General features: G+C 32.5%; 1 protein-coding gene across 2 annotated transcripts in view; it reads left to right on the top strand.

The window, feature by feature from the left end:
• The window catches only part of NIPBL (NIPBL cohesin loading factor), a 205,563-nt gene that overhangs the window by 103,105 nt on the left and 78,524 nt on the right, over nucleotides 1-23,934 (top strand). For both annotated transcript variants that reach the window (XM_059417012.1, XM_059417013.1), the window contains exons 8-10: nucleotides 129-225; nucleotides 4,069-4,695; nucleotides 10,748-12,370. In XM_059417012.1, the coding sequence (XP_059272995.1) occupies nucleotides 129-225; nucleotides 4,069-4,695; nucleotides 10,748-12,370 (2,347 nt within the window). The remainder of the gene's footprint in view (nucleotides 1-128; nucleotides 226-4,068; nucleotides 4,696-10,747; nucleotides 12,371-23,934) is intronic.

A 23,934-nucleotide genomic window follows, 5' to 3' on the forward strand; every position in this document is an offset into this window, starting at 1 on the left:
CAGAAGAATTATGCTTTTGAATACCAACACTTTACTTGTCAGTAGTTTATGTCTTTTATTGGTCTGTTTAAGATTTCTCTAAAGCCTCTCCTATCGTTTGGGGTATAAATTTTATACTCTGTTCTTAGGATGGAGATTCTTCAACAATGAGGAATGCTGCATCTTTTCCCTTGAGGTCTCCACAACCAGTATGCTCCCCTGCTGGAAGTGATGGAACTCCTAAAGGTATTATTGTAACTAAAATTTTCATCATCATTTCATATACACATATATATATATATCTATATATCTATATAGATATATAGATATATTTTTTTTAATTGGGGTGGCAGAGAGAGAATCTTAGCAGGCTCTGCGCCCAGTGTGGAGCCCAACACAGGGCTCAGTCTCACAACATTGAGATTGTGACCTGAACTGAAATCAAAATTCGGGCACTTAATCAACTAAGCCCTACAGCACCCTAGCATTTCCTATTTCAGGTTGAGTGAAGAACTCAAACTTCTTAGTTGCAGATACTGAAGACTATTCTTTATTGTTTTTCATTTATTAAGGAAAGAAACAAACCTATAGTTATCCCTGTAAACTATTGATAGTGTTTTCAGATATATATACAGTATTGTTGTCACTGATAAATCCAATGGTCTTTTCAAACAGCAGCCTACTTATCCTCTCTTAAACATTTGAAATTATTGATCTGCTTTCCCCATCATCCACCTTCCTGAAAAAAACTTTTTTCATATCAAGTCCATTGGTTTTCCTCATACTTCTTTCATTTTTGTTTTTTTTTTCACTAGCTCTTCTATATCTTCTCTCATTCCTCAAGATTTCTGTTGTTAAACTTTTAATCTCCCATTGTACCTTTCTCCTTCGCTCTTTCACTTTCAGTTTTGGTAATAGCATTGATTACTTTTGTGAACAGGATTGCCAAATCAATGTCTTTGGCTCCAGCCCTGTGTCCCAAGTTGTAATTTTTGGTTCAATTTCTTCATGTCTAGCTGGTATTTCAGATTCATTTTCAAGATTGTTCCCCCAGTTCTTTTTTTGCCATTCCAATTTAGTTTAATGACTTTATAGTCCTGAGCCATTGTTAAGTTGTCACTAATCTCCGGTGCCTGGCTGGCTCAGTTGGTTGAGCAACTGCCTTCAGCTCAGGTCATGATCCTGGAGTCCCCTGATTGAGTCCCACCGGCATCCAGCTCCCTGGCTCAGCAAGGGGTCTGCTTCTCCTCTGACCTTACCCCTCATACTTGCCCTCTCTTATTCTCTGTCAAATAAATAAATAAAATCTTTTTTAAAAAAGGGAGAGAGGGGGGAAAAAAGTTGTCTTTCACCTCTCATGTAGCCACTTGTCAAAATCAAGCCCATTCTATTTTACCTCTCTAAATCTCTTAGATTTAGAAAAAATCTAAAATAGATTTAGAAAAAAATCTAAAGATAAAAAATCCTATCTTTTCAAGTTCTAAGTTAAATGGGTGATCTTCCGTGGATCCTTCTCCCATAATCTTCTTAAACCATTCATTAGTTTACATTTTTTCTAATAACTTATGCTGTCTTACGGACATGAATTTTATCTTTAATTTTCCAAAGAACCTTGTGTGGACTTTGGTGTATACTAGACTCATAAAATTTTGAATTTAAGTCCAAGTTTGGTCTTTTATTAGAAGTACTTAAAATTAAAGTATGATAATTTGAATTACCAGAGTTACTGGAAGAGAATATTGTATTCCATGTTAAAGAATTAACTTTGTAATTAATTGCGATATCGCTAATAATAAATTTTCTCTATTCCTGAGAATTTCTAATTATAGCCTTCTAAATCATGGACTGGTGTGCCTCTTATTATAGAGATTTTTTTTTTCACAGATTGTCTCTAATCAAAGAGTTGGAACACATTCTTCCTGGGGTGAAAGTTGAACTTTTAAGAGCCATTCTTATTCTAGAATTCTATGAATTTTCAGGATAAAAATAACTCAGCTTGTAAAAGAGAGAGCAACTTTCAGAATAACTCTATTTTAGGGTAGGCATCAAAGTTAGGTACATATCTCACAAGTATTGTCAGGGTGAGAAATTATTCAGACTGCCAGGGAGGAGTAACAGTGGGATAGCTGGTTGATCTAGATAATCAGCCTATTTTTCCACTAACTCTTGAGAATGGGTGGATGGATGGATGGTTGGTTGGATAACTTTAGATAGAAAGAAAAAACTTGAGAACAACTTCTTGAACACATTATTCATCAGAAACCTCTACTACTGTTCATGAGGTTGTTTTCCAACTAGTTTTTAAATGCATTGTCAGTCTAATTTGATTTTTTGGTAAACTCCTGGAATTTTAAGTCTGTTCTAAAATATATATGATTTGTCACAAAAATTTTAAATACAAAGGCAATATGGTGTATTCTAATTCAGATGTTAGAAAAATCTGGGTTTAAATTTTTCAGTTTGCTAGCTATATAACCTTGGGCAGGTTTCTAAACCTCGGTAAGCTTCATGTTTCTTTCTGCACAACAGTAATGATAATACAAATCAAGGTTCTTGTAAATTATTTAAGTGACTTGATATGCAAAGCACCTTGCACAAGCTCTGACAAAATAGATTGTCCAAAAATGTCCTTATCATTTCTTTTAACTTCCCATATAAGCTGTCTAAGAACACTATCTGTTGACATAACTTCAAACTAACATTTCTAGTAAATTGCTTCAGCTACGTCTGGGTGGCTTAGTCAGTTAAGCATCTGCTTTCAGCTCAGGTCATGATACCAGGGTCCTTGTTCAGTGGGGAACCTGCTTCTCCCTCTGCCTGTTGCTCCCCTGCTTGTGCTCTTGCTCGCTCTCTCCCTCTGACAAATAAATCAAATCTTAAAAAAAAAAAAAAAAAGAATTGCGTCAGTTGCTTCTTTTGCATGTTTTATCTAATATGTTCTCTAAAAAAGTTATTTTTCTGTATCACACTTCAAATATATTAACATTGCTGATTGAAAAGGGCAGATTTACATATCATGGAAAAATTTTATGTATGCACGCACACACTCACATATATATGACCTTAATTTAAGTCTAGGTTTAAGTTCTTTCTATAAAGCACTTTCATCCTGACTGATTTTTATAATATCCTATGGGTTTTTAAACATTTTGCCTCTCTGCCTGCTTGTGATCTCTGTCTGTCAAATAAATAAAATATTAAAAAAAAGGGGGGGTGCCTGGGTGGCTCAGTGGGTTAAACATTTTATAGTCTAACAATAAGAAATGTAATAGTTATATTTCTGAAGCATAGCAATGCATTTTTCCTCATTTAACAGCTTGTTATCTAGGAGAATTTTTCCATTTGATTAGCTTATTTTTACCACTTCTTTGTATCATATAGCATTTTTTAAATTAATGGGTTCTGGGCTGAAGATATTTTATTGAGCCTTGATATTTACTGGACATGCATATTTTTCTAATAAAAGGAGGATTAGCAGGCTGAAGAGAGTATGTGAATGATGTTAAGTGGAGGGAGAAAGAACACCACATAAAGGTATAAATCAGTATTTAACCACCACTTTGTAAAATTAGTGAAGATTCTAAAAATTGTAACTGTTGCCACTTTCTTTTTCTTATACCAGTAAATATTCATTTGAGTGTAGTTTCTGGCATTAATTTGCTATTTTTTAAGTTGACAGACTTAGTCTTACTTTAGTCTTGTCAGTTTTCCTAGATAATAAGTGAAAAAAATAGAGAGTATTTGCTCGAAATATTTGTGTTGTATCATCTTTAGAAACAATGAACTCTTGCTGTTTTCAAGCTAAATATATTTTATAGGGACAGAAATAGAAATAACATAATACTGATTTGGAAGATGGAATATTCATACTTAAATTTAAACCTGGATTCTCAATGAGCAAACTAAAAGATTATGGGGGACAAGTCTTTAGACTTTCTTTTTGTATTTTGTAAATAAGGTGCTGAGATTAGATAATTTCCTAATTTTTTTCTTGCATTACGATGTTGTCATTTATTTAATATTTCTAGCACAGTGTAAGAAAATGTAAAACTAGTACAGTTGTTCATTCCTGTTAAATTGCTTTTCTAGGATCAAGACCACCTTTAATCCTTCAGTCTCAGCCTCTACCTTGTTCATCACCTCGAGATGTTCCACCAGACATCTTGCTAGATTCTCCAGAAAGAAAACAAAAGAAGCAAAAGAAAATGAAATTAGGCAAGGATGAAAAAGACCAGAGTGAGAAAGCTGCAATGTATGATATCATTAGTTCTCCATCCAAGGACTCTACTAAACTTACATTAAGACTTTCTCGTGTAAGGTCTTCAGACATGGACCAGCAAGAGGATATGCTTTCTGGTATGGAAAATAGCAATGTTTCAGAAAATGATATTCCTTTTAATGTGCAGTACCCAGGACAGACTTCAAAAACACCCATTACTCCACAGGATGTAAACCGCCCACTAAATGCTGCTCAGTGTTTGTCGCAGCAAGAACAAACAGCATTCCTTCCAGCAAATCAAGTGCCTGTTTTACAACAGAACACTTCAATTGCTACAAAACAGCCTCAGACTTCTGTGGTACAGAATCAGCAACAGGTATCACAACAGGGACCTATATATGATGAAGTGGAATTGGATGCATTAGCTGAAATTGAACGAATAGAGAGAGAATCAGCTATTGAAAGGGAGCGCTTTTCAAAAGAAGTTCAAGACAAAGGTAAACTAACCTCATTACTACCACTTCCACATATTTACTCTGGGCAAATATGTAATTATAATGTGAAAAAGTTTTTTTTTTTTTTAGTTACTCTCTTTTTCCCATTATTTTTCCATTATATCTTATAATGCATTATGTCTTTCAGGTGTATTTTTATTACTAATGCTTATACCTCAGAAGTTAAAATCTTGCTTTCATTTTTTATTTGAAACAATTATCTGAGATTTGATAATTCTGTATCACAGGTCTATCGCCTATTATGTATCAAATGATATTATCTGTGCTTGTCACTAAAATGAACGTTAGTGTTTCTATCACATGTATTTTCCATTAGTTGTGTTAGTACAGTTTTGCATCTTCACTTTTTTTTCCTGTCAAAATAAGGGTAACTGATACAGAATTATTTTGAATAGTACGTTTAAGAAAAGTTTATTCAGTTAGATTTTTCACTTTGTTCCCAATCCCGCCATCTCCTAGTAATACAGTTTAGGTTTGGTTTTTTTGTTTTGTTTTGGTTTGTTTTAGTAAAAAAATTTGTGGAAAGAATTTGAAATTAATATTAAATAGCAATCTTTAAAGATCAAGGATCCTTTTTTTTTTTTTTTGGTGATTAGAGTTAAGTATCCCTTTTTTATTTGAGTAGTGTATTAGGATGGAGTGTCACACCTTCTATGAATTCATGGGCTTCTTCTGTGCTCTATAAAAAATTATAATCAGATGAAAGTAACTCCCTAAAATTATTGATTATTTGGTGAATATTATGTACAAAACTCTTGAAAATCTTGACAGCCTGATGAATCAGTGATTGAAATTAGTAATGTAATTTATGGATTTGATGTCTTTACAGATTTATATACACATTTGAGTACCCAAACCAAAGCATACTTTCTGCTTTAATTTTATAGTTAAATATTCCAGATTGATACATAGTTCTGATACTTTCTTTTTGGTAATTATAAAACAAAACTTTGTAAAGTTGGTTAGAACCCTCTATATATGGTCTTGTTCATTATGTGACAGGATCATTTCTAGATTAATTGTGTTTCTAGGTTAAGAAGTATGTTGAAGATTTGTATTATGTTTCCTATCATGATAGATCTTTTTAACATTACTGAAAAAACATTATTTAGTAATTGTTGTATGATGATGTTTGCTAAGTGCTTAGATCATAGGTTGGTGCAAATAGTCTTTATTTTCTGGAATTTTTTTTTAACTACAAAACTATTGATGTTAAGAATGATACACAGTAAGGCTTCAAGAAAAAAAAAAGAATGATACATAGTGTTCTTATTTGGTTTAGTAATGTGGGGTTCAGGAAATAATAACTATATGGGTTCCAAAATGTATCTCCTTCTCTAATCTCTTATAAAAGTATATGCATGTCAAATGAAGAGAGCAGTATTATTTAACATATCTTGGTGGTATTAATTCCAAATTCCAGAATCCTATGACAGTTTTGTAAGAAACATAAAATTGTAATTTCTTGACTGAAAAATATTGGTTGCCTTGAGAACTGAATTTTTGCATGACATTTTAATCTGTGTTTTGGAAATTTTGTTCTCAAAAAGGGGCTTAATTTTGTAAATGCTTTTTTTAATAGTTGGTAGGACAAAAACAGGATATGGTGAACTTTTCTTTTCTTTTTACTTTCCTGAAGTTTTATTGTATCATATTTGTTGAAGCCGAATTTTTACTTTTAAAGGTTGAAAGAAAATAAAGGTAGTAAATGAAATTAATTATATAATAGCAAACTTATTTTAGGCTACTTTTTTAGGGGAAATAAAACAAATTTAGCAAACAGCATACTTTTCTTTCAGAAACTTGTAGTATATATTTTACTTTTAACTATCTCTTCAGTTTTCTCTGTAATGTATGATAATGTGGCTCTACAAAGGTTAATTGAAAAGTTGAGAGCAGAATTGACTTAAAATTTTGAATTCTCTAAGTTGACTTACAGAGGTATCTGGTACTATAAGGATTAAAGGAATAAGTATTCATTGGAACTACCTGATTTTTAGTTTGATTTAGATGATTTAGTATGTGTATTTTCCCAAATTCTTAATGCTGATTTTGCAGACCTCATATTAGTACTCATTTCTAACTTGTTTGCTGAAAGCTATGCTCCCATTATTTTGTAGCTTTATTTGAATACCTTTGGAATTTAGGTGCCACTTAACACTTGTGATTGGAAACTTCTCATTTTGTATTCAGTTTCTGCACCGTGTGATGGGATAGTGTTTTATATTATAAGCAATTATATTAAGATTTTGGAACGATTAAAGGTCTGGTATGTTGCTCTAAGACCCTAGGTGAGGTCATAAATAAAAGCAACACTTTCTGAAGTGGTTGTTTTATACTCAGCCCTTGCAAATTGAAATAGTTCCTTGAAATGAATTTATTACTAGTTAACCACTGCACTTTAGGACTAAATTATGAAATTGACATTTACTGCATTCTAAGGTATGGCCCTGAGAACTTTTTTATAATTATTGGCAACTATTGGTCGTGGTAAGGAACAAAAAAAGACTACTTGTTTTACTAAGAGTTCTTTTATAGGATCTGAGCTTGTTTCGTATTATATTTGTTTTGAGAGAGGCTTCCTTTCAATAGACCAGAAATGAAAAAAATTATGCCTTATAAATAAAATTAGAAAGTTTAACAAACATAGTTGTTTAATCATTATGCAGCTTAAGAAAAGGGATAGAATACTCTTAAGAAGTATATTACTTAGGTTATGGCAGAATGTAACATAACCTCTATTCCACACATAGAGGACACTTTTCGGGCAGCTAGGTAATTATGTCCCTTGGCCTGTTCTCCCTTCTTTGGGTAGTTTCATATACACTGGTATTTAAATCTCTGTAACCTGATATTTTATTATATTCTTAAAGGACCTTTTTGCTCAACCTTTGCTCATATTTTCAGTGTCTAATTACATAAATTAATTTTAAAAGGCTGTTCATTTTTGCTTCTGGGTTGACCTATCATAGACATTAATATCTTCTCCATGTGCTGAAAATTCCTGCTTTCTTTTGTCAAAGAGGGGGTTTCTTTGTTCATCTTTGCCTATTTCATCTTTTCTTAAGGTCCACTTTCCATGTTAGTAAGTATGAGGAATGGCCTAGACTAGCTACTAATGTCTTTTATAATTCTAATGATATTCTTAAACTATAACCCTTATAAAAAGTAAATTACCTACTGTCATTTGGAATAAGAGACTAGATGGAAATAGGATAGTTAACCACTTAGTTTATACTGCAGTTTAGGGGTAGGATGTTTTCATTTTTCATAATTGGCTACTATGTGTATAATTGTGTTGTTTTAAGTGTTTTCAGTTATCACTGGTAAATTTAAGCAAGTGATATAGTTTTTTTTCTCACCAGAATAATGAAGTTCAGAATTTCTTTAACAGCTGGATCTTATTTTCGTATCAGCATCTAGATGACAAGTATTGTTGGTTTTGAAACTGTGGTATCTTTTTGTATGCATTTTCTTCAGGACAGTATGCACTCTGATAGCTAAACTTATGGCACCCGGTGCTGAAAAGGGCCTAACGATAATCAGTGTCCCAAATATTGAAATTATTCTTTATAGAGATGGCTTTCCATCATTAGGTGAAGGTTATGATGTAATGAAGACTGATAACAAAAGTGGATAGACAAAAGTGACGTGCAGATTCAGAACCACTTTACAGGAATAAGTTCATGGTGGAACTGAATCAGATCAAGTGAATCAGACCTGCGTGCTCTTAACATATTCAAGAATCCTTGCAGCAATAATGGAATTTTTCCCGGTTTTACAGAAGAGGTGACGTACTTTTCAATAGTTGAAAAATTAAAACTTTGTATTTAGCAATATATTGTGCATAACAGAAAAAAATTATAAAATCTTTCCTAATTTTAATATATTACTCATGTGCAAATGCTTTCATACATTTTTATTACAAATAATCATTGCATCATAGTGGAAGATAACTAAATCAAACATAACATTTCCTTTGAAATTAAACTATGTTAAATTTCCATTTTAATGATAAACGATAATTTGAAATGAGGTTAATTATCTGTAAATTCCTAACTATTTTGTAATCCTTTAAATTTAGCCCTCAAGATATTTTGATGTTACTGTTCAGAAGAAAGACTGATTGCTCATATTAATAAAAGGATGAGCCACAGATTTCTTAAGAGAAATCTTTGAGATGCCGGAGATTTGTGATGTCATTACGGTTCTTAAGTACACTTAGGTTACCAATTTAATTACTTTCACAAGCATGTTTCGTTGAAAAATACAAAAATCTTCAACTAGATTATACTCTTTCGATTTCTAGATTCTTGTCCTAAAGGTTTAAAGACATAAGGTGATAAAACATCCCATTTATGAGGTAATAATTATTTGGTGTGCCCTATGACAAGATGTAAAGATTATTTTATGTGGCAGAACATTACAGAATAAAACTGAGACAAATTTAATATTCTGAGTGCTTTCTTAAGTATTAAGGCAGAAAGTTTCATGTAAGTTTTGGCAGGGTAGTTTTAACTAGGGAAAATGGTTAGATGTTAAGATACTTTATTATCATGTAGTTATTTTACAAATGGAACATATATGACAGTAGACTTGACTTTTGAAAAACTAAGAAGCAGAATGACTTACTTCTACAAAAAATTACTAGCAAATATTTGAGTTAAATTTTAGTAAAATATTTTACTAGATTTTAAGCTGGAATGGACTGCTGCTTCTCACTCTGAAAAGAAAATGATGCAACTTTGGTGTATAAAAGCAACATTACCATTAAGGTCTTTTGTTTGTTTGTTTGTTTAATTCCTAACTTGGTTTTCAGCAATAAGAGGTTATTTTTTAGTGGTCATTTTGACTTTTAACCTTCTTTTCCTTAAATTATATTCTATCACATTAATGACTATCATAAGGGTATCTAGAAGTTCACTATAAAAATTATAGAAAATGACCTTTAAAACAAAGCCAGGCAATTCAGAAGTAAGTATTAAAGCAGACAGAACCTTAAGGTGCTATAATATAACTATTCCCAAAAACTAACTAGAGATTCGGTTTGTAGAAAATGACCTAGCAGCCTCTTGAGTCAAGTGGAATCATGCACAGAAATACATAACTTAAAAATACCTTGACATTTTATTGTGGTGGTAGATTTGTGTTTCTGTGTATTTTTGTCTTTACATTTTAGAATACCATAAATTATTTCTTACTGAGACCAATTTATAGATCCCTAGAACTTTACATTGAAGAACCAAAACATTTTCTTAAGTGGAGGTTGCCTTTAAGACAGGATTTATCCAAAAAGTCCTTATGTGCGTCTCATTTTTATATTTATGTTAATGTTCCCTTATTTTAAATATACTTCTAATATGTGTTAGCTTTTAAATTCCATTTGTGCTGTTGACACCTTGAAGGATTTGAATCCTGGATCAAAAGTTAATGACAAACTATTAAACTGTCTTTTTTCCCCCCTTGTTCTCCTCATTTACCTTTTTTTCAGTGGCATCATTTCTGCTTTCTTTTGGGTTTTATTCCTTTTCATACTAGTTTTACATGTTGTAAAAGCTTATGTTTCCTGAATAGTATGGTAGCAGATATGGGGCACTTAGTTTTTGGTTAATGGTTAAATGATCTTAAATGAGAACATGTAATTTGTAACTGGTTGCCTTATTCTTATGTAAAGAATCTGGTTTATCCTTTACATATACAAACATAAATATATTTTTGTATTTAAGGTATTATAAGTTCTATTTATTTTCTATTTGGGCTTACATTTATATAATCAAGAGATATGCTGTTAAATTCTTGTTACTATAGTTACTAATATTTATTGAGGTACAGCAAGCATGAGTATTTCCTTAAACCTTGGTTTAAAAGTATTCTGTGATTCATGCCTGCTATTTTATACATGCATATTGACATTTGAATTCACCACATTTCAAAAAACATTGTGATTTAAAGAAATATCAAAGTCCATATGGCTTTTAGTAAGATAAGAATATATGTCTATTACTGATACTGAATATTTATCTTTAAATTTCAGATAAGCCTTTGAAAAAAAGAAAACAAGATTCTTACCCACAGGAGGCTGGGGGTGCTACAGGAGGTAATAGACCAGCTTCTCAGGAGACGGGTTCTACGGGAAATGGGTCAAGGCCAGCATTAATGGTTAGCATTGATCTTCATCAGGCAGGAAGAGTGGACTCTCAGGCTTCTATAACTCAGGATTCAGACTCCATAAAAAAGCCTGAAGAAATCAAACAGTGTAATGATGCACCTATTTCTGTTCTTCAGGAAGATATTATTGGAAATCTTAAAGCTACACCAGAAAACCATCCTGAGACTCCTAAAAAAAAGTCTGATTCTGAGCTTTCAAAGAGTGATATGAAGCAAAATGAAAGACTGGCAGAATCTAAACCAAATGAAAACAGATTGGTGGAGACAAAATCAAGTGAAAGTAAGTTAGAAACTAAAACTGAGACTCAAACAGAAGAACCTAAACAGAATGAGAGCAGAACAACTGAATCCAAACAAAATGAGAGCACCACGGCTGAACCTAAACAGAATGAAAACAGACTGTCTGACATAAAACCAAATGACAACAAACAAAATAATGGCAGATCAGAAACAACAAAGTCAAGACCTGAAACCCCAAAGCAGAAGGGTGAAAGTCGACCTGAAACTCCAAAACAAAAGAGTGATGGGCGTCCTGAAACCCCAAAACAGAAGGGTGATGGACGACCTGAAACTCCAAAGCAGAAAGGTGAGGGCCGACCTGAAACTCCAAAGCAAAAAAATGAAGGTCGGCCTGAAACACCAAAACATAGGCATGAAAATAGGAGGGATTCTGGAAAGCCATCAACAGAGAAAAAACCTGAAGTGTCTAAACATAAACAGGATATTAAATCTGATTCACCTCGGTTAAAATCAGAACGAGCTGAAGCCTTAAAGCAGAGACCTGATGGGCGATCTATTTCTGAGTCATTAAGACGTGACCATGATAGTAAACAAAAATCAGATGACCGGAATGAATCAGAGCGACATCGCGGGGATCAGTCGAGAGTTCGAAGGCCAGAAACATTGAGATCCTCTAATAGAAATGAACATGGCGTTAAATCTGATGGTTCAAAACCTGATAAACTAGAAAGAAAACATAGACATGAATCAGGGGACTCAAGGGAAAGACCATCTTCTGGGGAGCAAAAATCAAGGCCTGACAGTCCTCGTGTTAAACAAGGTGATTCTAATAAATCAAGACCTGATAAACCCGGTTTTAAATCACCAAATAGTAAAGATGACAAAAGGACAGAGGGTAATAAGACTAAAGTAGACAGTAATAAAGCGCACCCTGACAATAAGGCCGAATTTCCAAGTTATTTGTTGGGGGGCAGGTCTGGTGCATTGAAAAATTTTGTCATTCCAAAAATCAAGAGGGATAAAGATGGTAATATTACTCAGGAGACAAAGAAAATGGAAATGAAAGGAGAACAGAAAGACAAAGTAGAAAAAATGGGACTAGTTGAAGATCTGAATAAAGGAGCTAAGCCTGTAGTTGTTCTGCAAAAACTGTCTTTGGATGATGTTCAGAAACTTATTAAAGATAGAGAAGATAAATCACGAAGTTCCCTTAAACCTATCAAGAATAAACCATCAAAGTCAAACAAAGGTAAGAATACTTATACTGAAGTCATTTTTATTCTAATGAGTTTTTGTTTAAGTTATAGGGTTAATAAGGATTTAAAAAATGGAAATTTACAAAGATTGAAACACTGCTATAGGAAAATTTAACATTTATATAAAACAATAATGAATTATTTTCAGTAATATAGATAAAAAGTTGTTGCTGAAAATTCTTTGTCTTCCACCCCTAGTTGCACAATTCACTGTAGTCATGATTTTTACTTTGGTACGCAGATAAGATCTTTGGTTGATTAGTTATTTCAGGTATTTTTGAAAGTTGTTTATTAATCAAATGAGTGGTTAGAATGAAAATATGTAACAACTTTGTTGAAAGTTAGACTAAAGAGGTGTCCCAGTCTACAAGGAGGTAGTAAATTGAATTTTAATTTCTAACATGTCAGTAAAGCTAAATGGTGTACAAAAATCAGTGTTATAAGCTCTTAAGACTATTGGGTCTTACATTATTTTCTTACATACCTATCTCTGAGTTAATTATTGATACATAGTTTAAATTTATATAATTTAGAAAGTTATAGAAAGGTTATTTCCCTTCTTGTGGGGTAGGTGGTCAGTTATAGATATTTTATTTAAAAAATACAAAGCTTTGCCCTTTGGTCTTAAGGAATAGTATTCACCTCTTAAATCAGGTTAAGTCATTAGTGGGGTTTGAGGATGATTTTTTTGTTTTGTTTATTGTATAGTTGCTGAGTTAAATTCTGTGGCTATTTGAGTAGTAGTATTGCCAGGAAAAAGTCTGAAGTGTTAAATACAGTTGCAGTCTGTGCACAAAATACAGTTTTGTGTTCCTTTACATACTACTTTAAAAATATCTAAGACATACATAATTTGATGGTATGTGGCAAGACGTATCTAGTCCATGCAGTATAAATACATGAAGATACTGATTTCAAGGCAATAGAGGTGAAAGTATGATTTTTAAGTTCTCATTCTGTGAGAGATTCATTAAGAACTTAGGTTTATATTTACTTATTAAATATATGAAACTCTTGAATTGTGCTATTCCGTGGAATAGTCACTAGCCTCTTTAGCTATTTAAATGGAAATTAATTTAAATAAAATTAAGAATTCATGTCCTCAATAGCCACATGTGGCAAGTGGCTTCCTTATTAAAACAGAGAACATTTGCATCATCACAAAAAGTTGTATTGCATGGTATCTATAGTGTTTTAGGAAATCCAGAAGATGTAATGATTATTATTATTTTTGTAAAATGTTGTGTCTTGTCTACCAAAAAAAGGTCAATGAAAACATAGTGTCATTATGAAGAACTGTATTCAAAGAAGTGACTTGTCATAATCTTTTTTATTATTACTTGGTTATCAAATGTTTGCTTTTTTACTTTTTTGGTTTTATTTTTTAAAAATAAAAAAAATTGTCTATCACTAATACTCGTACTTCTTTAGTGAAGCTTTCAGATCTTAAATTGTAGCAGTCAGACTTAACAAAAAATTAAGACTTCAGCTTTAACTAATAGTCTTTACTATTTAACTTGAATGCATCTCTTTGGAATCACTTGTGTACATAAAAGAAGTTAATAGAATGTAGTGGCCAGTGCTAGAATTGTTTTCTTTTAGATATTGTTTTTAAAACTTTCACTGAAACTTTGGGAGTGGCTTATATACAGTATAAACTAGAGAGTATAGGTATACAATTTTAGAAGAGTCAGATGGAAAGATGGAAAGTGGTACCCTTTTGTCCCTTAATCTGGACCATCTTTTTCTCCTCTTCCTTCTGTCAGCTTACGCTAGCCTTGCTTTCTAAGCTCTGTCCTAACAAAGAATCTTTACAACTGAACATCAAGAAATCAGTATAGCTCCTAATATAGTACTCCTAATAGTAATTGCTATACTCTTTCCCATGTTTTTCTGATTGTCTATGGATATAAACTTTTTAATACTTATCCTTGTTTCTCCTAAATGTACTTTTAACACAAATGTATATACTTGATATGTTCATGTTAGTAAGTAGGCTATCTGGGTGTGTCTCTCTGTTAGAGTAGTGTGTGTGTAGTGTGTGTGTGGGTGTGTACATGTGCAGGTACGTATATATACACACATGTATTATTACTAGATCTGCAGTTACAATTAAGTGGACATTTTCATCAAAAATATTACTTTAATGCTTAGATTTACTTCAAGACTCCATGTAGATAATCATTTGGCTTTATTTATACCTTAGAATTCCTATCGGTTATTTTTTAATGTACTAATTTTGGTTTTGTTTTAGGTCTCTGCTACTAAGTTAGCAATAGCAGAGTTACATAATAGTAAGTTTTTTAAATTACAAGCATGGGAAGCACAGTTGTAGATTATTGGCCCTTTGTAAAATACACATTGCTTGGGATTTTCTTTTCGAGAGAGTCACAGAATCACATATTCTGACATGCTGGTGGTGTATTTCTGAGTAAAGGAATTAAATTGAATATTATTGAGATACTTTTGTGGTTGATTTCTCAAGCCAAAATTCTTGGTAGGTTTTCCTTTCTTGGAAGAGCCATGAAATTCCATCTTTTTAAATAATTTACCTGATGTCCATATTTAAAATATTCATTCTTTAGGATTGTTTAAAATTCCTTGAGTATGCTTTAAGCTAATTTAGAATGGTAGGGATATAGATTTATGACTCAATATATATTTCTTATTTTTGTCATTTGTGTGAACATGTTAAATGTAAAAGTCACATAGTCACATTTTATTTGATTTCTATGGGGACATGTGTATGTACCTAGCATAATACCTAGTACATAATTAGAGCACATTAAATAGCTGTTGAATGACTATTGACACCATGTTTTAGAAAAGGCTTTGTATGCAGATTAAAATTGTGTATTCATCTTTTATGCTTCCACCAAAAGACCCTAATGTAAGAGCTATCCAATTTTCAACTTTCTGTTCACTCAACTTTGTAATAACAGTCAACTACGTACTTTTTGTTAAGTTTCCAAGGAGATTTACCCTTTCTTATGTTTGTTTAGTTACCCTTTCCCTTTATTTTTCTGTTACAGATTGGCTCATTATCACTTCTATTCTCACTCTGCTTCTGTCATCTTCTGTCTTCTTACCATCCTTGTTTTTTCCTTTTCAAGCAGGGGATGGTTATGGAGAACCAACATAATCTTTGTAAAAACCTTTTAAATTTTTAAAATTTCTTCTATTATAATATACTTCTGTCAGTATTTTAAATGCCAGGAATATTATCTTTATTGAAATATTTTTATTCAGAATATTATCCTTATATCCCCTAATGTTCAGTATGTCTCCAATTTAAAAAATATAAAATTACAAGGTCTTTAAGACAGGCATGTTATGTGTTGGTAACAGCTTAGTAATTACAAACATTAGCAATTTGATTTGGGTTATTTACTGTTCCAGGGTGTCTCACAGTATTTTACCTTTATATCCAAGGAAATAATTTTTGTTTTTCCTCCACCTACTTCCTTCCAACTAGTTTATTGTTTTACATCATTTGCACTCAGTACTTTTAGGAAATATCCCATAGCACCCATATTTGAGATCATGGCCTTTTAAACAGTTAAGCAGTTACTGAAAATGGTTTTCACTGGGTATGTGTACTAATGTAGCAGCTCAAGTAGTCAATAGTGTTTAAAACTGTAGTGTTCATTTGCTTAGGATTAGGTAATAGTTGCAATCACATTTGGGCCAGTTATTCTCCCTCAGTTATTACTGTACCAGTTACACTACTCAGTGTTGATCACAGAAGTATTAACTGGTTCCCTTTTATGTGGCACTGATTGTATTTAGGATTCCAGGCTTCTGTAAGTTTGAGAGAAACTACTGTCTCTGAGAGTGAATTTTTGGCATAGTTGATGATATTTAAGTTGAGGAACTTTTAGTAAAATGGTATGATTGTAATATTCAGAATTTTTAATAGTGCTGCAGTGGGAACTTAATTTGGCTCATTTGAATAGTTTTATAAAATGCTTTTCAAAAAATTCAAATATTCAGTTTCTGCAAAGACCTTACTATCATTGGTATCTTTGGGAAACATTGGGAGAATATTTACTGCAAAAGTTGGCATAATCTATACCTAACTGTTATTGGGTATGATTTTTTACAGCAGTATTTTGGAAGCTTTTGTCCATGATTTCTGTTCATAGAAAATTTTTGATTCACATTTTGCTTAATAGATAATTGATACTGATTTAAAGAGATTAAGTAGAGTTTTTAAAATAAGAATTAAAGTATTAAAACTTACTAGTGGTATTTTTGTTCCTTCTCATTCCATTTCTCAAGCCAGCCCAAGAACATAGCTTCTATAAGGTTTTCCTGTATAGTAAAAATAGGCGTATGGTTGAGGAGTAAATAAGGTAAATAAATAATGTGGAAGAACCTCCTATTTATGAAGAAATAGTCATAACTCTTACATACTGAATTCCTACTTACTCTAAAAGAAAGTTTCTGAAATCCTCCTTTACAAAAGCCTGATACCTGTGCTAAGATAATGAATATCTATTTGATAGATGATAGTATAATATTATGTCATTAACATAATATTGTAATATGTCAATATTATTATATAGTATTATTAATACTATGTTAATATATAGTACATATTTTTATATATATATATTATTATTATATAGTCTAATGTATAGTTGACATAGAGGTTAGGGGCACTGACTCTCCCACACTTGAAAATCGACGTGTAACTTTTGACTTTTGTTGTGGGCATTGGGGAGGGTATGTGCTATGGTGAGTGCTGTAAATTGTCTAAGACTGATGATTCACAGACCTGTACCCTTGAAGTAAATAATACATTATATATTAATTTAAAAAGAAATTAACTACCAGTGGCCTACTATTGACCAGAAGCCTTACTGATAACATAAATAATTGATTAACACATATTTTGTATTTGTATGTATTATATATTGTATTCTTACAATAAAGTAAGCTAGAGAAAACATTATTATAATCATAAGGAAGAGAAAGTATATTTATAGTGCCATACTGTATTTATTGGGGAAAAAATCTGTGTGTACCTACACAGTTGTAGGTCGTACCCATGTTATTCAAGGTCAACTGTATTTATAATACATAGCATAATTTAGTATAGTATAATATCAGGTAGGTATTTATTTTCTTAATAGCTATATGAGCCTCTTATAGAGAAAGGTTTCAGTAACTTTTTTGTTTTTTTAGAATAAGATAGTTCACTATATTCGGATAGTAGAGGGAGCGCTTGGGTGTCTTAGTGGGTTGAGCCTCTGCCTTTGGCTCAGGTCATAGTCTCAGGTCCTGGGTTCTCTGCTCTGGGAGGGAGCCTGCATACCGCTTTCTCTCTGCCTGCCTCTCTGCCTGCATCTCTGCCTACTTGTCATCCCTGTCTGTCAAATAAGTAAATAAAATCTTTAAAAACAACAACAAAAAAAGAATACTAGAGTAACAGTATATAAAACACTGTAATATAGTACACTATAATATGGAATTTTGAATCTGGATCCCCTCCTCTATTCACAGAAACTTTAGCTTTCTCTGGCTTCTGATGTTGAAAATTGAAAATTCTCTATTAAGTCCATTATAAATGTTAGTACAAAGAGCACTAGTATCAGAATCTTGAATAAATTGTAGCCTTACAAAGCTTTGGTTCATTCATTTTTGAAAATGGAGAAACCAGTTTTCCTCCTATCTTTATTTAGTAATGAGGACCAAAATCAATATTACAGTAAGAGCCAGAATCTGTCCAGTTTTTTAATATGAAGAAATGCAACACGCCATTTTTAACTAATGAAGAGAGTAATTTTTTAAAATCTTTATATGTATATATATTTTATAATCAATATATTTGGAGACATTGCTGCCAGAATTTCTTTCTTTCTTTGTTTTTTTTTTTAAGATTTTATTTATTTGTCAGAGAGGGAGAGAGAGCAAAGCAGGGGGAGCCACAGGCAGAGGGAGAAGTAGGCTCCATGCTGAGCAAGGAGCCGGATGTGGAACTTGATCCCAGGATCCTGGGATAATGACATGAGCTGAAGGCAGATGCTTAACCAATTGAGCCACCCAGGTGTCTCCATTTCTTTATTTCTTGAAATATATTTAACATAACATTTTATTAAAGTGTAAAAAATAATGATTTTCTCTATGTTTATAATATGAAATGATTATTACAGTAAGTTTAGTTAACATTCATCACCTGACATAGTTCTTTTTTTTCCTTGTGATTGAAACTTTTAAGATCTACTATTGTAGCAACTTTCAAATATATAAAATAGTATTGTTAAGGACAGTCACCATGGTGTACATTACATCTCCAGAAGTTATTTATCTTGTAACTGGAAGTTTTTAACCTATTGACTACCTATACCCATTTCACCCACCAATCACCTCCCACCCCTGTCTCTGGCAATCACCAATCTGTTTTCTGTTTCTGTGAGTTGTTTTTTTAGATTCCACATATAAGTAAAGATCATACACTATTGGTCTTTCACTGTCTGACTTCTCTTAGCATAATGCCCTCAGGGTACATCCTTGTTGTTGCAAATGATATGATCTCCTCCTTTTTGGGGTAAATAATACTGTGCACACAAATACACTCATTTTCTTTATTCATTTGTCAGTAGACTAAACAATTTAAGGTTATTTCCATGTCTTGGCTTTGGTAAATAATGCTTCAGTGATCTTGGGTCAGGCAAGCTATAGAGATAACTCTTTGAGATAGTGATTTTATTTCCTTTGGATATATACCCAGAAGTGGATATTGCTGGATCATATGGTAGTTCTATTTTCAATTTTTTGAGGAACCTCCCTACTGCTTTTCATAGTGGCTACACCATAATTTACATTCCCACCAATAGTACACAAGGTTACATTTTCTCCAAATACTCACCAACACTTGCTATTTATTGTCTTTTTGCCATTATAACAGGTGTAGCTCCTTATGGCTTTTGATTAGCATTATCTTGATGATTAGTGATACTGAGCATCTTTTCATATACTTATTGGCCATCTGTATGTCATCTTTAGAAAAATGTTTATTCAGATCTCTGCTCATTTTTTAATCAGATTGTTGTTTTGGTTTGCTATTGAGTTGTAAGTTCTTTATAGATTTTTGGATATTAACCTCTTACCAGATACATGGTTTACACATACATATTTTCTCCCATTCAGTAGTTGCCTTTTCATTTTATTGATCAGTTTCTTTGCTGTGTAGAAGCTTTTTAGTGTGATATAGTCCCACTTGTTTATTTTTGCTTTTGTTGCTTTTGCCTTAGTATCAAATCTAAAACAATCATTACAAAAACCAGTGTCCAGGAGCTTACCACCTATGTTTTCTTCTAGGAGTTTTGTGGTTCCAAGTCATATGTTCAAATCTTTAATTCATTTTGAGTTGATTTTTGTGTATAATGTGAGATAGTGGTCCAGTTTCATTCTTTTGCATGTAGCTGTCCAGTTTTCCAGCACCATTTATTAAAATGACTATCCTTTCTTCGTTGAGTATTCTTGGCTCCTTTTTCATAAATTAATTGACGATATATACATGAATTTATTTCTGGGCTCTCTGTTCCATTAATATATGTGTCTGTTTTTATGCCAGTATTATACTGTTTTGAATGCTGTAGCTTTACAACACAGTTTAAGATCAGGAAGCATGGTGCCCCAAGGTTTGTTCATCTTTATTAAGATTGCTTTGCCTATTTGACTACTTCATGGTTCTGTACAAATTTTAGGGTTGTTTTTGTTGTTCTTTTTCTATAGGTTATTGTTCTTTTTCTATAAAAAATATTGGAATTTTGATAGAGATTGCATTGAATGTGTAGATGGCTTTGGGTAGTATGGACATTTTTACAGCATTAATTCTTCTAATCCACAAGCATAGAAATTTGTTAGCATTTATTTTCCTCTTCAATTCCTTTCATCAATGTTTTTTAGTTTTCAGTATATAGATCTTTCACCTCCTATTTTTTTGGATGCAATTATAAATGTTTTCTTAATTTCTCTTTTGATAGTTTGTTGTTGTATATCAGAATTCAACTGATTTTTGTATATTGATCTTATATCCAACCTTATGTAATTTGTTTAATGATTTTTTGGTAGAGTCTTCAGGGTTTTCTATATGTAATATCATGTAATCTGCCAATAGAGACAATTTACTTTTTCCTTTCTGGTTTTGGAGGTCTTTTCTTTTCTTTTCTTTCGTTCTTTCTTTCCTTCTTTCTTTCTTTCTTTTCTTGCCTAATTGCTCTGCTCCGGCTTGGACTTCCAGTACTATGTTGAATATAAGGGTGAGATTGGGCATCTTTATCTTGTTCCTTATCTTGGAAAGCTTTTTAGCATTGAGTATGATAATAGTTGTGGGCATGTTATATATGGCCATTAGTATGTTAAGGTACATTTCCTCTGTACATAGTTTGTTGAGAGTTTTTTGGGTTTTTTTGTTTTGTTCTATCATGAATGAATGTTGAATTTTCTAAAATGCATTTCTGTATCTATTAAGATGATAATGTCATTTTTATCATTCATTTTGTTAATGTATATCACATTGATTGGCAGGTTTTGAACCATTCTGCAATAAGTTCCACTTAATTATGGTATATAATCCTGATCCTTTTAATGCATTGTTGAATTCTGTGTGCTAATACTTAGTTGAGGACTTTGAATCTGTGTTTATCACGAGTACAAGAGGATTGGCCTGTAATTTTTTTTTTTTCAACATATGCTCCATGCCCAGTGTGGAGCCCAATGTGGGGCTTAAACTAAGGACCCTGAGATCAAGACCTGAGCTGAGATCAAGTCAGACGCTTAACTGATTCAGCTAACCAGGCATCCCTTGGCCTGTAGTTTTCATTTCTTGTAGTGTCCTTTTCTGGTTTTGGTATCAGGGTAGTGCTGCCTTTGGATGTTCTCTTCTTTCCTTCCTCTTCTGGAAGGAAACATTTACTAGAATTCTCCAGAGAAGTTATCTGGTCCTGGGCTTTTCTTTGTTGGGAAGATGCCTCTTCAGATTTTCTGTTTTTGCATAAGTCCATCTTAGCAGTTTATATGTTTCTAGGAATATAAATATATATTTATTTTAGGATCCTTTGTGTGGTATCCATTTGATGTCTCTTCTTTTGTTTATAATGTTATTTATTTGAGTCCTCTTCCTTTTTTTCTTGGTAAGTATAACTAAAGGTTTGTCTATTTTGTTTATCTTTTCAGAAATTCAGCTCTTAGTTTCATTGATATTTCATTTATTTCTGCTTTAGTATTTAGTATCTCCTTCTATTAAATTTTGGCTTTGTTTTCTTTTTCTAGTTCATTGAAATATAGTTAGGTTGTACTTCCGCTCTCTGTATATACATATCAAGGAAAGGATAGTTTGATCCCTGTTTCTTCCTGTAGTTCTTCCTCATAGTAATACAATATAATGCATGTTGATGAAATCTTTTTATTACCAGTGTCAATATCAAAACTATGGTACTTAAAACCAGATTTTTCTTAGAATCTTTTCTTCTGTCTGCTTCATTCATAGTAGTGTTTTTCAGTTGCTATGAACTAAATCCTTGGTTTTTGTCTTCATTAAATAAATTAATTTTCAATGACCTAAAATGTACAGAACACAACTGTAGCGTCTATACTGGCAAGGTGGGTACTTTGTTCCAATTTGGATTAAAGTATGACATGATACAGATGAGGGGTCAGCAGACTTTCTCTAAAGGCCCAGATCATAAATATTTTAGGCTGTGTGGGCCACTTACCTTTAATATTATAATACAAAAGCAATCATAGACAGCATATAAATAATTGTGTGTCAGTGTATTCTAATAAAACTTTATATAAAACATGTGGTGGGCAAATTTGACCCCAGACGCTATAGTTTGCTAAGCCTACTATCAATATGAAATTGAAATTTTAATGTATGTGAATCTGATTATTTGTTTATTTATTCTATAGCAAATGAGACCTAAAATTTGGATTTTACACTGCCATTTGAGTATTTATATGTGTATATAAAAGGACTCATCTAGAATGAGTTTTGAAGTAGTTTTTCTAGTTCTTTTCCAGTACTTATGAATATAGTATGGAATTTACCAAATATAATATTTTAAGGAGGATAGTTAAGATCTGAGAGTACTTCATTTATTGGGGTTATATATATATTATTAATATGTTAATATAATTAATATATAAAATATAAATATATAGCAAGTATATACAGACTTAAATTGCCTTTTTTTTTTTTTTTTAAGATTTTATTTATTTATTTGACAGACAGAGATCACAAGTAGGCAGAGAGGCAGGCAGAGAGAGAGAGAAAGGGAAGCAAGCTCCCTGCGGAGCAGAGAGCCCGATGCGGGGCTCGATCCCAGGACGCTGAGATCATGACCTGAGCCGAAGGCAGCGGCTTAACCCACTGAGCCACCCAGGCGCCCCTTAAATTGCTTTTAAAATATTTTATACTTGTCACATGTCAGTTATTAAATCTTTTCACTTTGTGGGTAAACTTCTCTATAATTATCAATATAGAACAACTAAGAACTGCTTTCAGGATTTAGAAAAGAATTTTCAGCTGGGAAAAGATGTTACAATAGATAAAACTAAACATCTTTCTTCATAGAATTTTTTATTGTATTAATTTTCTTGAAATAAATTTTCATGAATAGTATAAAAGGGTTAAAGGATTTTGACCCCATTTGCTGTGTGTTATATATTCTATGCAAGGTAGCTGATTTTGAGTATGTACATTTCAGCAAACTGTAAGCACACCTACAGAACTCAGAAATAAAGCCTGAATCATTTCATATCATCTCAAACACTTTATGCATAGCAGTTAACTCCTAAAGGCATTGCTGTGTAAAGCATTGTGGAAAATTGATCTTTTCAATAATCATGAGTCAAGAAGTTGTCTTGCTGTTTTTCTTGGGGGATGGTTGGGGAGTTTGGGTTTTTGTGGATTTTTTTTTTTTTTAAAGATTTATTTATTTATTAGAGAGTGTGAGTGAGGAGCAGAGGGAGAGAATCTTTAAGCCAACTCCCTGCTGAGTGCAGAGCCCAGTGCTGGGGAATGTGGGGCCGGTTGTCAGACTCAAAACCCCAGAGATCACGACCTGAGCCAAAACCAGGAGTCCGACTCCTAATTAATGGAGTCACCCAGATGCCCCAAGAAGTTGTCTTATTAAAAAAAGGGATGAATACAGGACTTATTAGAAAGACTTACATCAAAAACAGAAGAAGAATTTCTGAGTAATCCAAGATTTTATTACAATGACTTCAAAAACGAAACAGCAACTTTTATATCAGAATTATAGGTATAGATTAAGCTCTCTGATATATATAGGTATATATATATATATATATATATATAGGTATAGATTAAGCTCTCTGATACAAGATAGTCACTATCCTGGGGCACCTGGGTGACTCCGTCAGTTAAGCATATGCCTTCTGAGGTCATGATCCTTGGGTTCTGGGATCAAGCCCTGCGTTGGGCTTCCTGCTCAGGAGGGAGTCTGCTTTTCCCTCTTCTTCTGAGCTCTCACTGTCTCTCTCTCTCTCAAATGAATAAATAAAATCTTTTTTTTAAAAAACC

Source organism: Mustela nigripes, chromosome 12, assembly GCF_022355385.1.
Source record: "Mustela nigripes isolate SB6536 chromosome 12, MUSNIG.SB6536, whole genome shotgun sequence".
Lineage (NCBI taxonomy): Eukaryota > Metazoa > Chordata > Mammalia > Carnivora > Mustelidae > Mustela > Mustela nigripes.